This window comes from Peromyscus maniculatus, chromosome X (genome assembly GCF_049852395.1).
Source record: "Peromyscus maniculatus bairdii isolate BWxNUB_F1_BW_parent chromosome X, HU_Pman_BW_mat_3.1, whole genome shotgun sequence".
NCBI classification, from domain to species: Eukaryota; Metazoa; Chordata; class Mammalia; order Rodentia; family Cricetidae; genus Peromyscus; species Peromyscus maniculatus.
The window spans coordinates 98,664,855-98,682,948 of NC_134875.1; the positions used below are offsets into that span (position 1 = coordinate 98,664,855).

General features: G+C 36.8%; 1 protein-coding gene across 8 annotated transcripts in view; it reads right to left on the reverse strand.

Annotated features, from left to right (window-relative positions):
- Positions 1 to 2,056: 2,056 nt before the first annotated feature.
- Tab3 (TGF-beta activated kinase 1 (MAP3K7) binding protein 3) overlaps positions 2,057 to 18,094 on the reverse strand; it is a 63,484-nt gene continuing 47,446 nt past the window's right edge. For 5 of the 8 annotated variants that reach the window (XM_006987523.4, XM_016006043.3, XM_076562171.1 and 2 more), the window contains 4 exons: positions 16,397 to 16,490; positions 13,702 to 13,785; positions 9,255 to 9,356; positions 2,057 to 5,985 (listed from right to left, as the gene is read on the reverse strand). In XM_006987523.4, the coding sequence (XP_006987585.1) occupies positions 5,837 to 5,985; positions 9,255 to 9,356; positions 13,702 to 13,785; positions 16,397 to 16,490 (429 nt within the window). In that variant the 3' untranslated portion in view covers positions 2,057 to 5,836. The remainder of the gene's footprint in view (positions 5,986 to 9,254; positions 9,357 to 13,701; positions 13,786 to 16,396; positions 16,491 to 18,094) is intronic. The other 3 variants (XM_076562175.1, XM_076562176.1, XM_076562174.1) reach the window with 2 other exon arrangements.

Genomic DNA, 18,094 nt, shown 5'->3' on the forward strand with positions numbered 1-18,094 from the left:
CTCCCGCCATCTGGAATGCTGACTGGTTTGATGTTGCACAGGCAACCACAACTGCTTTGAGTTCGTTAGTGCAGCAGTCCGGTGTGTTCAGAAGACATTGTTTCTCCCTTTGCAGACACCAGTTCTTATCAAGGGAAGAGAATTACCTGAAAACTGCCTAGAACCCAGAAAGTAATGCACCAGAACATCAAAAGGACACACTAACGTACAGCAGTAAGTCGCACTCAATTCCCAAATCACAAGTCAGGTCTACAAAGCCAGGCTTCATCACACCTCTTGCAGTATGTATTTGCCTAGTTTACCAATCAATGTTCTAAAGGCAGGACAAGAGATGCAATTAGTTTCTGAGAATCTGAAACATGCAAAACTTAGTTTTATTCACAGGTTGGGTATGTAGCTCAGCAATGGAACATTTGTTTAGCATGTTTAAAGTTTGTGGCCTTAAGCTCATGATCACCCTGCCTCAGTCTCCCTAAGCGCATGCATGATTCTCCATATCCAGCTTATTATTATACTACTATCTTTGAAATATCCACCACAAAACATTACCTGGGCAATGTCACATGAACAGGGTAGTCTGGTGAAGTTTTTTGGGGGGAAGTGCAGTTGGAAAATAAACACTGGGCAGCCCAAAACACACAAACATCCCCCGACACAAACATCTATCCCATAGTCTTCCTTATGGAAATTAAGCTGGTCAGAATCTCATTTTCTTTTTTGGTGGTGTGGTGCTGAGCATCAAAACCATGACCTCACACATGGCATGTGTGTCCTACTATTGAGCTACATCGCTAGGCCCTGGCCAGTAGTTGAAGACAAATCAATCTGGGTAACATACTCCTCACAAATGTTAACTACAAGAACGAGCACCACAGAAAACCACCAATGTAGTTAACAAATTATCTGAAATAACTATTTCAGAATAAATAATTTAAAAGACAACCTGGGATATGGAAGATGGAAGATATAACCCCCTGGGGTGTGTGTCTCACCATTATAACCCAGGCTGTCTTGGACTCACAATTCTCTTTAGGGACAGCATACCATGTTTTCCCTTTACAAAACCTGTAAGATGTTGTATAGCCTAACGAAATGGTTCAAGTGTCTTTATGAACATATTCTCCTTAATAAAGGGCTTACAACAGCAAAGAGGAAAAATATGCAAATTCATTTGTATATGTAAAAAGATTTAAGGGCTATGTATTTCAAGTGTTTTGTTTATATTTTAATTTAGGAAAGTTTACTTAAAAAGTCTGATACCTATTAGGGGAATTCAACATTAGGTATTCAATAATTAAGATGCCATGAATACAATGTGCTTAGCCTAGTGCATTTAAAAATGAATAGACTGAGAATTCTCTCAAACTAATCCAGGGGTAATGCCAAAGATGAAGAAAGGCTGTTTACATATAATTTTTGGCAGGTGACTAATGAGTAAGTGGGGTATCATAGAATTGTTGTTTCTGCTTATAATTTTTATCTATCAGTCATATAGAAAGTCCTATTCAAAGAAAAGGTTATAATACACCCGTGGTGATTTCTCTGCAGAAGGTAGAAAAGCTCAGTAGACTGCAAACAAATCTGTTAGGGCCTCTGTGATTCTTTTGTCTTTGAAAAACTAGTTATAAATGATACTTTACAAAAGCAAATTACTCACTTTTGTAAATAATGTTGAATGAAATTAAGCATCTGAGTTTCTAACTTTTTCCAAACTTTCTATAAAACCTATTTATCCATGATTTGGCCAAACTTCAAGTTAGGGTTAATGGGTACCTAATGATAACTCAAGCCTAAAGTCATTGCATGCTTTAAAATATGGGGAATATGCCAATTAGCTCTGCAATGCAGAAACCTGAGTGTTTAGAATCAGAACTAGTTCACAGAAAAGATGCAGAATGTAGAGCTTGTTTTTAGTTTATTAATTTATTTAGCAGGAATCTGACTTTCTGAAGATGTACTGCTTGGAGGTACGGTGCATGCATAGCCTTTTAATATGCCTTTGTACAATTGTTTCTCAAAATAATGTCCTTCACAAAGTACACAGAAATCTAAGAGACATGGTATGTACAAGGTTTAATTAATTTCTTGCTGCTTTAATGAAGAAAATGATCAATTCTTTTACAGTAGGGAAAGAAACATGGACAACAGTGTAGTTATAAATAAGAACTCAGAACTATTCAATCTCAAAGCAACTTTTTATGGCTTTAGAAATTAAAATGGACTCATTCTGTTATCTCTGAATGCCCAAGCCATGCACAATTCTACTTGAAATATTTGGGGATGCAGATAATACAGAAAAAATCTGGTGAATATGAAACATCATCAGAATTAACTTTCACAAGAGGGAAATACTGTTAATTCTTTAAAAAGACACAGTAGTGGTGCAGCACAGACAGTACCCAATTCTGAGTTTTGAAGTAACATTTCAATTGTCATTTTCTTTTCTCTAGAGATACATGGACACACACTGCAACATGGACTCATTCAAGGTCTAACAGTGGTACAATATTAAAATAATTCAATTTGTAATCTTAAAGGGACATCTTCACATTCCAGGATACATCACTGATATTTCTAAATGACAGTTCTTCTATGCCTCATATTCTTTCTCTCCATACTGTCAGAAATACATAAACAATTACCTCTTTAAAAGACTATATAAAACTGACTTGCCACAGAGAGTTGGAAAGGAACCCTTAGATAACTGTGACAAATCAATGACAAAATTTAAGGAAACATTGATTTCTTTTATAATTAGAAAGTACTAACATTGAGACCAGCTCCTTAAACATTAAACTGCATATTACTCTTCCCATTTCTTCCTGGGAAATGAACACATTAGCAACACTCTCCTCCACCATCATTAATCTGCTCTAAAACTACAAATCTGTACAACACATTTCTTTTGTTTCTTTAATATCCCCTGCCTCTACTTTCTCCCAAACTAGCTCAGTATCAATTCAAAACATTTTACAGTGCTTACAGGTTTCTGGCTCTTCTATTTTCACTTTAAACTTGAAGAACTCCAAAACTGAAGGGGGCAATGCTCTTTTAACACAATGGCAAACATGCTTTCTAAAAACCCAGTTTACAACAACAGTGAAATAATGAAAACTGTAGAGTCAGGTCTGTGTTACCAGATACATTAAACTAGTATTTTATGAAAGCAAGCCTCTCACACGAAACAAGAGTGCACCAACTGATTCAAAGGGCACGGACAACTCAGCAGCCGGTTATCACCCAAGTTCTACCTTACCACTATATTCCACCCACTTATGCATACCAATCTGACCAGGAGAACATTCTGGAAAAAAAGAACTGGAAGGTTCAATGATTTCTTATTCGAATTGGTCATAGGTAAGGAACAGTTTATATATGGAACAGTTAAATGTATCAAATTAACCAGTGTCAGGTTATTCTGTTCATTTTTAGGAACTGAATACAGCCTATGTAGGCATATGAAACTTGTGAACTAAAACTTAACATGTACAAAACTTTCGTAAAGTCCTTCTGATGTCTCATAACCACCTTTTAAACCAAGCAAATCAACTGTTGCCTCACATTTTTCTGTCAGGTGAAAGCTATGACTGACTAAATATATCATCAAAGGACTGAAACCATGCATCTACTGTATGTTAACAGCTTATTGACCTTGGCGTGTTTTCATGCAATAGTTTTAATATCATCTACATGGTTTTAATAAAGCATCAGACTTTTCACACATGCTACTTTCATTTTCAACTAACAAGTGCCACACTAACTGTTGGTATTTCAGCATCTCACTATGGATACTTGTACATCTTTTAGGTAGAATACCAAGTAGTATATATGTTCCCCTAACTTGTTTGGTTAACAGCAAGTGGAGTTGTCCATCACTAAGGGAGACAAGAAACCATACAACAGCAAGGGCACCTTAAAGAACAGTAGGACTGCTAGACTGGTATTGGGGACTGACAAGAGACTCATGTTACAAGTCTTTCACCCTTTCCAAATCCATGGTTCTGAGCCTGTCTGCTTTTCTACCATTGCTATTTTCACAGTTTTGCCACAGTTGTAGGAGAGAGATTTACTAGTAATTACAGAATCATGCTCTTTGTGAGACAAATGCATGTATTTGGGGCATTCTCTGCAGATGAAGGCTATATGCAGTGTGTAAAATCATAGTTCTGATAGAAAACTACAATGAGTTATGCCTTTGGTTTCATTATGCTGTTGAGTGCAGTTCGTTTCTCCAGGTCTGCCAGAGACTAATGCTAAATTAGAATACAGTGACAGTACGAAGTGTGTATATAGGAGCAGGGTGGCGGACCTGGTAGTTCTTCAGGTACAATTCTTCAGGATGGAGAAAACTACCAACTTTATTGCTGTCTATGTTCACCAAAATGGGGAGAGATTCCAAAATTCAATTCTGAGCCAAGAATAAAATTTAAGGCAGAGAACTTACTTAAATATAATATTATTAATTTTCTCATGATACATCATGGCAAGTGGCCTGACTTATTATCTTCTTCAGTGTATTCACACCTGCATTCTGTCTCATAAGTAGTGCTTTAGTATTCCCTGAACTGCCAGAATTCAGTATGATGTCTGTTCAACTTAAAAAAAAAATATTCCAAGCCCTCTGTATACATCATTGTTTTGATAGTATTTTTTCTTTTTCTTTTCAAACCTAGAGCACCTTGTGTATGCTAGGCTAGTGCACTTCCACTGAGCTGTATCCCCAGCCCAATCATATTTTGTGAGTAGTCTTCTCTTACAACTCAAATAATGCAACTTTATGATGTTGGTTAACTTCAATTTCCCTCTCAATGACTGGTTAACACATGTGCAAATAAATAGCTCATATTGATTTTTTTCAGCTAAATCAGACTATGGTACAAAGTATTTTTAGTGCTGTAAACATCATGTATTCATCACAAACCAGAAGTGGGGGACCCTATATACTGTAAGCATTTCTTAAGAACCACAGCTGAGCTCAAGTTTTCCAAATGGGTTTTCGAGTGGACTTTCATTTGGCATACATTCACTGTGCTACTGGCAAAGCATGGTTTTTTGAGAATGTCATTTTATAAAACCATACTTCATTACTTTTAAAATCAATAACCTAAGAAAAGTATACAATAATTTATGTGGCATAAGAAGGTCTTAGTTACCAGTGTCGATGCAGCAAAAGAGATATTACTACCTCTGATTGTACTTCCTCACAAAGGGCATGATATGCCTAATTCCTGACTACTACAAATCACATTTTAAAGTATCCTGTTTGCGTATGAATGTGTGTTTGAAATTACCCCTGAAAAAAGCAGCAATTACAAATAAACTCATTATTTTGCAAAAAAGAAAATAAAGCATATCCCAGGTGCTATTTCCTGTTCATCTCTTCACAGGAAGCAGCAGGAAGAGGCACAGGGAGCCTTGGTTTCCAGAGAGCTGTAACCAAGTAAGTCTGCCCTGGAATTCACAGTTTTTCTGCATAAACTGTAACATGTCCTACCATAATTCAGAATTCCCCTTTAGAAAGTAAGAGCCACTCAGCAGGAACTTTAACAATGGGACTCCACAGAAGCCCTTAACTTCTCTGTGTACATTCTTTCAGGAGTGAATCCTTTCCCAGTTTCAAGTATCCCCTTCCACCTCTCACTCTGTAATGAGTTAAGAAAGGAAAAAAAGAAAGACCTCCCCATTTTTCCTTTGTGAGCCCAGTGGCCATACACTTCCTCCCCCCCGTGCAATCAAGAAATGAAAAGGCTGGGCAGATGAACACAATCCCGAGGTTTCCTTTTCTTCCAGTGAGTGCTCCAAGTTCACCCTCAACTTGGTGACAATTCTTCTGAACTCAAGTGTACCGCGGCATCTCACACTGTTCACAGCGGTTCAGTGCAGGGTGGTTGAGAAAGGTACAGCTGTCACAATTCCATGGAGCCCCTTCATAATCCTCATCGCGAGGTTGTGTTCGAGGACTCTGTCTGCAGCCACTTATATGTTCTAAGGAAAGGGGATTCAAGAGAAATGGAGCTAGATCAAGTTGTTTTTTTCCAAGCACCACCCAAACTGACCAAAACTAAAATGATAAACTACCACAAAGACAAAAGGGAAGAACTTTCTATCTTACCCAGTGTGTACGCTAATCAGTAACCACACTACTGGAAAACCATAAGTATACAAAGCTGGATACAGGTTCCACTTTGTTCTAAACACACTCATTTTTGTGCTCTAAGACAAGGATGTGGAGAAGGCCAGAATAGATGGCCTTCCTAGTTTGTTACCCATTAATTAAGCTGTATTCCAGCTGAATGAAAAGAAAATTTGAGAAATATTTGACAGCATATTCAGTGAATTCTGTCTTCTCTATGACTTTCCTGTCTGCAAGTACTGTCCATAGAACAGTAAATAGCTGAGAAAATGGATACCGTATTTCATGAGACATTTGCTTCCAGGAATACACATGTGTCTTATATTAATGCTTCATCAATGGCAGGTAAAATTCCTAATAAAGTTGTTCCCAGAATAGTGAAAAGGGAACAAGCCTTCACAGCTATTTATAAAACTAAAATTTATTCTATATACATGATTTTTTTCTTCTCAGAATTGTTCCTCTTTGCCAAAAAAAAGGTTATTCATATATTACTTTTTGAAAAATGTCTATACCTGACGAATATCAAATGATAGTAACTTTAGGTTGATCTTTAGGATTTCATAAAAATTCAAAACTTGTATTTCTTTTAAGTCTTGATTTTCTCTGGCCTTAGGCTCAAAAGGGCTGTGCTCCTAGAGTTCATTTGGCAAGTCTGCCTTGTTGGAAGATCCCTCTATTGAGAAGGGGTCACTGGATAGAGAGCCACAGAGCTGATGGATTAGCCCTAGCAGCTGAAGGCAAGGTAGGGAGGCTCAGAGAGCTCACCTAGAGGACACTGGAAACTGTTCCTATTAAGTGGCAATGAAATTAAGATCTAAGGTAATACTTAATATCTATTTAGAAAGGCCAGGAAATGGATGGAGATTTGGTGAGGCTTTGGCAGTTGTTTTGGGCAAAGCCTATTTTTCACTGAAAACCAAGTAGGTAACTTCCAGCTTATCAAATTCTCTTTCTTTTGTGACTTCATGAGGTCAAATAAGCAGGTTTAACCCCCAAACTTTGTCCTATGAGGAGACGCTAAGCTTTGATCGGAAAGGTTATCTCCTGTTAGAATCAATTCACTGGGCTGGCTCTTCAGCCTAGTCTCGTGACCACAAACAGGAGCTGGGCATGTTTCAGCGCCACCGTTAGCTGCCTTGCTAGGAATAAACTACTACTGTCTTAGAAGTTTTTATAGACAGGTTCTAAAATTCCCAATTTACCCTTAGGACAGGTGACTTTTTAATCCTATGAGTATGATGGAGTAAAAAAGGTTAACAAATCAAATTCTTAGTTATTATATTGTTTTTATGTCATTCCCAAATGCAGCCTTTGAAAATAGTTTTCAAAACTATGTAAACAACCAAAAGGCCTCTTTAACCTCATAAACTCAGTCTATCTTACCTGTTTAGTATCACGCTAACTTAATTTGAAATCATGAATCACTATAAGGTAATTGACCAAAAAAAGCAGTAGCATTTTAGAATGTTTAATTTGATTTACATGAACAATCATCTTTCTGGCATATTTAAAAGCAGTTTGTACACTACTGTGTAGAAAGTACTTATTAAAAAACATTTATGTACAAGTCAGAACTAAGGAGAACAACAGGGAGCATGATCAAAGGACAGGTATGAAAGAATTTTTTTTTGTTTGTTTTTTTGAGACAGGGTTTCTTTGTGTAGCTTTGCAGCTTTCCTGGGACTCACTTGGTAGCCCAGGCTGGCCTCGAACTCACAGAGATCCACCTGGCTCTGCCTCCTGAGTGCTGGGATTAAAGGCGTGTGCCACCATCGCCTGGCTTGGTATGAAAGAATTTTGTACAACATACACTAAAAACTGTATAAAGAGCCGAAGTAAGTTCTGAGTTATACAACATTTATATTTTCATAAAAATGAAGAGCCTCGCAAATACTTTAATCAATATTGCTTGTATAGTGTTTATAATACAGAAGACAAATTGCTCAAAGGTACACAATTAAAAATAGGAAATAGAAGTCAGGCAGTGATGGCACACACCTTTAATCCCATCAGAAGGCAGAGGCAGGGGGATCTCTGTGAGTTCCAGGCCAGCCTGGTCTACAAAGCTAGTTCCAGAATAGCCATGGCTACTACACGGAAAAAACACTGCTTTGAAAAACCAAAACCAAAACCAAACCAAACCAAAAACAAGTAAATAGTGTTTCAATGATAAATGAAAAAGTTACTTTTCCTAACATATCTTAATGATAAAGGAAAATATAAACAAGGTACTTCCATGTATCTTGCTCCTTCTTACGTTCCTTTTTCATTTGCAAATTAAGGTGATTTAGCATATATAATGTGGAATGTGTAAGTATTCCACTACGATATATTAATATTTTTAGAGACCTGCTTTGAATTGGATGTCAGCTCATAAAGCTGAAGAAATATTAGACATCTGTGGGAGAATGTTTTTACTTGTTAAACCAATGAACGTTACTCCAGTTACAGGAATATGGGGAGAGTTGCTTATCAGAGCACAAGGGACAGAAAGATAGTTGCTATCCTCAAACTTGAAATGAGCACGTGATACAGCTTGTGACTATTAGACACCTGGGTACACTGCACACCTGTAGGCACAGGTACAGATTAAAGAACATCCTATCTAGGGAGCCCAGTTTGAAAAATCCTCTTCTAAGTTGCATTATTTTGTGTGAGTTCATTTCAGTAAAGCATCCTGAATCCTGTCAGTTTCAGGGATTTCTTGAAGCTTTTTTGAGTGGTGTACTTCCTGCCTTAACCAGCTTCCCTTCAGAATGGATCATTTCAGTTTCTAGGAAAGTCCTATTGTGTGAGAATCATATCAAACCCAGAACTTGCAACTGATTTGAAAATTATTTTGCCTTGCTTTCTAGAGAGTTGCCCTGTCTAATAAGGTGTCCATAGGTGACTACTGAATATGTGAAATGTGGCCAGTCCAAATTGAGATGTACATATAAAGCATGCATAAATTAAGAAAAAAAGTATCTTTTAAGACCATTTTTAGCAAACACCAAGGATCTACTATAGCATTTAGCATACTGCATTTGGACTGTAATTTTCGAAGGTAAATCTAAAGGCATGTTCTAGTTGCGATAATCTATGTAAGTTAACATAATCTGGAGACATGGGTACAAACCGTCTGCAGCTGCTGCCTGGGATTCATGGACATCTGCCTGTACTTTGGAAGTCACACTAATCCTTCGGGCTTTTCTCTCAATTGTGCAGGGATCTGAGGAGTCTGCATAAAAAAAAGCAAAGGTACTGAGGGGTGAAATCATTCCTCAGCAAGAGTAACCGGATTCACAAGGACTGTTCCTGTACTCACTCAGCTTCACAGCACCTTGCATTTGTGTCTGAGGTTAAATGCTAAACGTAATGCTTCTTCACGAACTATGCAGAACATTTGTCCCAAGCAATAAGTCATGATGGAAAAATATACTGAAGAGTAAAAACTCAGTGACAGCAACCAAATGGAAACGTGAAAGCACAATGTACTCTGATTAAATCAATCCATAAAAGAAGTATTGCCTGAAAATAAGTAAACTATGAAGAAAAGGCTGTATGCCTGGGTTATGTGGGAACCTGTCTCAAAAGATCAAAAAGAGAAAAATAATCAATGACGACGATGATGATGATGACAGTGATGGTAGTACATTCTTGTAATCTCAGCATTGAGGAGGCAGAGACCATTCTCTGCGCAGAGAATACTGACCCTTGAAAAATGCAAGCAACTCCAAAGAATATTACGTAGTGACAAACATGGGCTCCCAACTCATTTCAGGGATTTCAATTTCCTGCCAGAATACTGTTGCTATATGTTATGAATGTACAGGTTATTAGTAAGCAACCACCGCATTAAAATGCCAACTAGCACACTATGTATTATTTGCCTTTAAGAGCAAATAAAGACCTTGCATTTTCTAATCACTCCTGATCCCATATGTAATCCCTCAGTACAATTCACCTTTGGAAAGTACTGCCTCAGAATTCTAATGGTGGTTATGCACTAAAAGCAAGAACTCTATTAGCAGAGTAAGAAGAGTAAATGTAGCCAGGGTGGTGGCACATGCCTTTAATCCCAGCACTCGGGAGTCAGAGGCAGGGGGATCTCTGTGAGTTTAAGGCCAGCCTGGTCTAGAGAGTGAGATCCAGGACAGGCTCCAAAACTACACAGAGAAACCCTGTCTCAGAACAAACTCCCCCCCCCACCACCACCAAAAAAAGGAAAGAAATGTTTCCTTAGGCTGCAAACGAAACAGTGAGCTCTGTCGTAGATTTGAAAAGCCCTTTTACAACATCACATGTCTTCATCTCACCGATTCACACAAACACCATGGAAAATACTCAGGTCAGTATTTGGACAGATCACCTGCTGTGGTACACAGATTAGATTGGAATGCAGTCAACTAGGCCACTGCTCAGGTCTGGTGACACTCAGGTCATTCACTGTTCTTGCAATGAGGGTATAAGGAGATCTGATGAGTTACCTGAAGAGTTGTGTCACTTAAGTGCAGATGCCAATCCCAAAAGGTTTCAGTTGGTCCTTTTCCTCTGTCCCCTAATTCCCAAGCACCGTCATTACTCAGATAATCTTTTGGAGTATAGTTAGATTTCCAGTATATATCTAATTATTAGCAGTTTAGTATTTTGTTTTTAACTGAATGGTACTTCAAGCTAATCTGCACTAACTTTAGAAGTACATTTAGAAAAATTATGCTGGATGTGGCAGTGCAGATCTGCAAACCCTAGTAGCCAGCATATAGTTTATGATAAGACAAGATATATCTTCAAAAGGGAAAAAAGTGCTTAACAGAAAAAAGCTGACTTCATTTTAAAAACTGGGAAGCTTTTCATAAATCTGTGATTAAAGGCTTGAAATCACTTGACACAAGTACTCTCACAAACCATATCTCAACTAAAATTTTAAAGTAGAAATTCATAGCCGGGTGGTGGTGGTGAACACCTTTAATCCTAGCACTTGGAAGGCAGAGCCAGGCGGATCTTTGTGAATTTGAGGCCAGCCTTGTCTACAGAGCGAAATCCAGGACAGGCACCAAAGCTACACAGAGAAACCCTGTCTTGAAAAATCAAAAAAAAAAAAAAAAAGAAAGAAAGAAAAAAGAAAAGAAAAAAAGAAATTCATTCAAAAGGATAGAGAGGACTTTACATGTAGAGTGTAAATCCCTTGGGATAGGAGTTAAACCATTGTAGGATCACACACACACAAAATCAATGTTAACAATTGTGCATTTGATAATGATTTAAGAAACTGCTTACAATTAGACAGAGTTGATAAGTTTCATCTGCACGAAATGAGCCTTGGAATAGAGCCTTTTATATGTGTGTATAATTTTTCTTTTGTAGGAATGGGTGTCTAATGTCTTTATGAGTAAGGTTTTGGAATCAGGCTTGACTCTCTTCATTTGAAAAGATGAAATCTGCCAAGCGGTTGGTAGCACATGCCTTTAATCCCAGAACTGAGGAGGCAGAGGCAGGTGGATCTCTCTAAGTTCGAGGCCCGCCTGACCTACAGAGCAAGTTCCAGGACATCCAGGGCTACATAAACCCTGTCTCAAAAAACAAACAAACAAACCAACAAACAAAGATGACGACGATGACGGAATCCAACAACAAACTCTAAGGTAAATCGGGTTGGGATACAATGTGGTGATAGGTCCACCTATTTTAACAAATACACTACTTTTCTGGAGAATGTTGCTAAAAGGGTTGGGGAATTCATGTGGAAGGTTTAAGAAACAAAAGAGTAGCAGTCTTCCCTTTTCTTATTTTTGAAAAAAATTATGTTTAACATTGTTTTCTATCCTTTTTAAATGTTTGGAAGAATTTACTCACTAGCAAATTGTGGTTCTGAAATTATGTTTGTGGGACAATTTTTTAAACAATGGATTCAGTTTTACTTAATATGTACATAGCTATTAATATTTCCTATTTCACCTATTCATTTTCAAAAAATTGGACCTTTTATAGTTTATACTTTTTTTCAAGAAATATGTTTATCTAGGTTGTAGACTTTATTGGATTGAAGATAGTAATCATATTCCCTCATTATCATTTTTAATGGATAACCTTCTCTTTCTAATTGTGGTATCCTGTATATTTTTTCCTCTTTGTAGCTCAGTCTACCTTGAAGTTTACTGATTTTGTTTTGCTTTTCTCTACTTCGTTTGTTATAAAATTCCACCATCAAAAACAAACATCAAAGCCAGGTGGTGATGTCGCATGCCTTTAATCCCAGCACTTGGGAGGCAGAGCCAGGTGAATCTCTTGTGAGTTCGAGGCCAGCCTGGGATACAGAGAGAGATCCAGGACAGGCACCAAAATAACATGAAGAAACCCTGTCTCAGAAAAAAAACAAAACCAACAAACAAAAAAACCAAAACCAAAACCACAAAACCAACAAACAAAAAAACCAAACATCAATTTTCCTTCAAAGTACTTAACAATTGAGTGCTAGCAGAGAGATTTCATTATGAGGATCTTTTTGGTACATCTGAAGCCCTGACCTCATGCCTAGCACCAAGACAATAACAACAGTTCACTGGCCTTGCACAGGGAAATGTATGGGTTTGTATCTAGCTCCTTGGAGACGATAGTATTCAAGAAATTTCAACATTTTAAATGTGATGGACTGCTTGGATTTTTGGTCATTTCTTCTATGACAGCCATTGAATCATTTAACTATAGTCCATCTGCTAGCCTATCTGTAAGAGATAACACTTTAGAAGGTACTGAGGCAAAATCAAGTTTAAAGATGCTTATTTTATGAACCTATAAAGCTAAAGTGATTAATGATATACAACCCAATAGCTTTCAGTTTGAAACTACATATAATGCTGCCATAGTGACAAATTTAGTATTTGGCAGTCATCCACTAATATTCATTTTGAGCCATTTTTAGAAATCACTACACTATTTCAAATGTAGACCAGACAAAACATTCACAGTAGTAGTAAACAATAAAGAGACCAGCTCCTATGATTGCAATCCATAAATGAACTAGAAATTATGCACTGTCTACTATTCAATATGCCTTCATAATCAAACTGTCTTGAATTGCTTAATCCAAAAGGATTAAAATATGAACTTTGAATATTAGTTGTATATTGAGACCTATAAAACAACACAGCCTGTTAAGAATAAGATAGAATAAGTGATCAACCTACATTTAATCACTTATTGTAAGATACTGAAAACAATTTAGGACTTGCTTTGTTCTTGATGAAAAAACAATCATATCCCTATCAGTTAGACTTACCTTCTGTTTATCAAGCAGCAAAAGAATTCTTATGTACAAATGCTACTGAAAATTTTCCAAGATCCTCATTGTTCTAGAAGAATTTTCTTTCAGGAGTATAGTTTCATTATGCTAAAGAAATCATCATTACGTCTCACAACAATTTTAATGTTTTGTAAAAAATAAAGTTTGGGGACTATTTCATTATTGCCACATTAATATGGATAACATTTTTATGAGGAACACATTCATTCTAATGAACAGTTTGAATAGAAACTTCTCCCGAAACATTGGACTTCTACAGTATCCATGCTATGATTCTACTAACCTTTTTTAGATGGCTTCGGTGGTACCACTGGGCCAGGTTCTATGTGGTCATAAAAATTATTCATGGCTTTTGGATCAAAGTTTCCTTCAAAGAAAAGGAGAAAACCACAGGTGTTTAGGAGTTGTTCTTTTGTTATTTATCTTTTAAAAAGAAAATATATTAATGAAATATGTGGGAAGAGAAAATGTTTTCTAGTGTTTCAAATGTCATTACATTACCCTATCCTCTTTATGATTGTGAGAATATATTCAAGCAGACCAGTAACCCAATGTGTGTCTACAATGTATTACCTAAAGGAATATTTTTATAAGGCTAGCACCTTTAAGAAGCAGAATTCAGTACATGGGACATTAAAAAGAGTATAAAGCAAGAAGAAAAAAAAAAACCAAGAATGGTGGACCTGTTTGGTCTAATGAAAAAAAAATTTGAAAGAAGATTTGACATTTATTTTTATAATTTATCATAAAGCCATCTAAGGAAAAATGCATGTTACATAACCCTGTGGACTTATTAGTGATGATATTGTGCAAATTTCAGAGTAAACCAACCCCGAGACTTGCTGACAAAAAATTTTCTTGGATGTGTCCACTCACTGGCTTAATATGTCTCTATCAGTGACGCAGCCTATTGCGACTGACTCCTTCCAGACCAGATTGCAGTAGGTGTCAGTTCTGGTTCTTACCTTCACTCCTATACTCGGCCTACTACTGTACTGAAATCCACCTCAGCTGGGACACACAGGATAATGTACTCTACGGAGTCTCCTGCTGACTTTGAGTATTGGTCTTTTTTTCCCCCAGTGAAAAAGTTCCTTACTACAAATCAAATATTAAGCTGCTTTTCATCAAGTCATGCAATGATTTATTTGCTTGAAAATGTACCTCCCCAATGCCACAAACAATTTAGAAGAAAGTATACCACATGTGGACCCCTCAAGCATTTCTAAATCTTAAGTACAAAAAAAGACCTCATTTGGTCAATACATACCAAAACCACAGCTCCTTCCTTAAAAAACTTTAATAGGTCCTACTATCAAAGTTTCATCCAGTTGAATAGGCTATTTTAAAGAGAATTTTAAAAAAATCCTATAGCTCATGAAAGCTACACTACTACTTGATATATTAACTGCTGCTACATATGCATTTTTTTCAGTCACTTAAGTTCCAGTTGATGATCGACTATGCAGTTCACAGAAAGCTTACTAGAAACATCCTAATCAAATGTTATTGATTTTTGTTTTGCTCCAAAGACCACATTAGTAAAAAAGTTGATGTAATCACATAATAGCAATGGTTGATATATCCTACATATTATGCATAGTGATTCTTTCACTGCTTAAAGCTAGTAGGCTACATAGAGTAATGAGGCTTTTGAAAATGAGAACCTGGCTTGATAGCTTAACTTTCATGTTCAGATGGCTCCACAGCATTAGTTCAACTGCTTGACACTATATTGTACACTACTCTTAAAGTACTGTAGAAGCTCTCTTAGCTGCCATAATTAAGAATATCAAGGTTTGGGAGAAGGCTGATTCAAACAAAGGACTGTTAAGAAAAATTACACAACACCTTTAATGTCACATAAATATAGCAGGGTTTTCTTCTATTGTTCTTATGGAAGTGTCGAGGACTAAAATCCCCAGGGATTGTATATGCTATGTAAATACTCTATCGCTGCACTGCATCCTCAATACAGCAGTATTTTAATGCTGAATAAAGACTACTTCATACTGTCTTACATAAACCATGTTCAGGATAACCTAAAGCCAAGTGTCTGCAAACTTTCTGTCCAAAGCCAGACAGTAACTTAGAGTTTGTAGACTTGCAATACTATCTGTTACAAGTATTCAACTCTGTCCTTGAAACACAAAGGAAGTCATAGACACTAGATAAACAAATGAGCATGTCTGTTTCACTAAAACTTCTATTTATAAAAACAGGCAGTAGGGCCCTAATCTGCTGAACATTCATTTATAATTTTGTGTTTTTGTTTCTTCAGAAACCACCACATGATATACCAAGGACACTTTCTTACAAATTCCTCCCTTTTCCACTTGTTTTTAATTAAATTTAATTAATGGTTCCTATAATTTTATGCTTGACTATATAAGAGCTAAAGACAGTTTTTAAAAGAGAAGTATTCTCATGAATCCCTGTCAGTTATGAAACATTAATTTTAACTGCAGGAGTATAGTTAACTAGTATAAGCAGTACATGTAATCAATGGGAGAGGCGGTATATGGGAAAGAAAGTCCTTCTCTCACCTGACGAGCTGGCTAACTCAAAGATAAGAGAGCTTCTACTGCAACAGAGAATTTCTTGTAAAAACAAGAACTCAGATATTTTACTTTGAGCTCTCTTTTTTTGTCACAGTATTTTGGAAGGCTATCACATAATATAAACTATATCAGAAATAATATCCATTAATGTATGAAATACTCATGTTAAATGCCTAAAAGGATCAATTCAATGCAATGCAATGTAACAGTATAAAACAATGAGAACAAACGATGCAGCTGCCAAAGTGATATTAGTTCTTGACAGAGTCTGATTCACGGAGTGTGGGAATCTCTTTAAAGTCATTCTTATAATGGATAAAAGCTGTCCCTAAATCTATGAAACCCAAATGATTGCCATTTAAGCAGTTTAAAAGAGCATACTATGACTTATGGTTTACCAAACAATCAAGTCTATACCTCTAGATTGAAGGAGGTCAACTTCTTTCAGTGTACAGTCAACATTTATCTGGAGTTGTCTGTTCATGCTTCTCAATCTTGTCATTTCCTCAGGCTAGTAAGAAAGCACCCAAAATAGCAATTGTGGGAAAGTCATTATCAAGCCCAACATTTAAGAACTGTGTTTCACGTTAATTAATCTGACTGGGTATTACCAAGAATATGGCCTTGCCTATAAGAGAGCATGCCTGTTTTTAAAAAGTAAAAAGTATATTGAGGACATCAACATGGCCACATATTAGCAAAAACTACGCATTGTGGCCAGGTACAAACTAAACTACGTTCTACCATACACTGTAGTATCATACACTGCTACAATCACTGTAATACTAGAGCACAGCAAATATTTTATTTATGTTTTTGCAGTAAGGGAAAGTGCAACAAACAACTTTTTAAATTAGCAATGTTCATGATTTTAGTGTTGTCTAATCTGGTAAAAAAATAGTGCTTACTTAGCTTCAGGTACTTGGTTCACAGAATTCTCTCATTCCTTCTGCTAAAGGAGCTTTTGAGGTAGGTAGTGTTACATTACATGGAATTACTAATGATAAAACAGTATAGAGAAGTTAAGTTTCCCAAAAGTATAAAGCTAGCAACTGGTAGAGCAAGGACTTAAGACAAACGTGTGTATATACACATATACATATAATATGTGTGTGTGCAGACATATTTTTTTTTTTCTAGATCAGCAGAAACACTTTAACACAGAGAAATATCTGGTACCAATGGACTCCTCTGTTTCTTCTTTGGCCTGTCCAGTCCATTCCACCCCTGAGGGTCTTTCAGTCACTGAAACAAACTTTTTTAATAAGCCGTCAATTCCCATACCATCCTTAATTTCTTTACACTTTCTGTGCTTGGACTCTAGTGGCGTGGATACTGAAGCTTTCTCCACACAGCTCAGGTCTTAGCTCAATTACTAGAGTAATTTCAACTGCATAAAGGATGCTAAATTATTACTAAAAGAAAAAGAGAGAGAGAGAGCAAGAGAGAGAGCGAGAGAGAGTGAGCGAGAGAGAGAGAACGAGAGCGAGAGAGAGAGCGCACGAGAGAGAGAGAGAGCGAGAGAGCGAGAGAGAGCGAGAGAGAGCGAGAGAGAGCGAGAGAGAGCGAGAGAGAGCGAGAGAGAGCGAGAGAGAGAGAGAGAGAGAGAGAGAGAGAGAGAGAGAGAGAGAGAGAGAGCGAGAGCGAGCTGGGGGGAGAGAATTTATTGTTAAAGTGTGCATTTTGTCAAAGACTAAATACTAAAAAAGAGCAGAAAGGATACTGTGTGCTGTTGGGATTGCAATAGAATGCCCAGAAATTAGCAGGGACCAAAAGTTCAATGCAGTGATGTAAAAAGGCATAAGAGCAATTTCTGGATATTGTTTGTATATGACCTACTTATTTAAGAGCATTTGATGACTCTTAATTTTACACATGTTTTGTGCCTACTTATCTCATGACCTTGTGACTATCATTATTTAGTCTCAAATATTTTGAAGAATATCAAACTCCATTTTAACTTAAAAACAGCTCTAAGACCTCAGAATGCTATTCAACAACATGAATTGCTTTTCTTTCTTCATCTCAATGGGCAAAGTGTGTGATACTAATGCAGAAAATGCTTATGCCAAGTAATATGAAAACAGTGTAAAACACATGCTTGAGCATGAACAT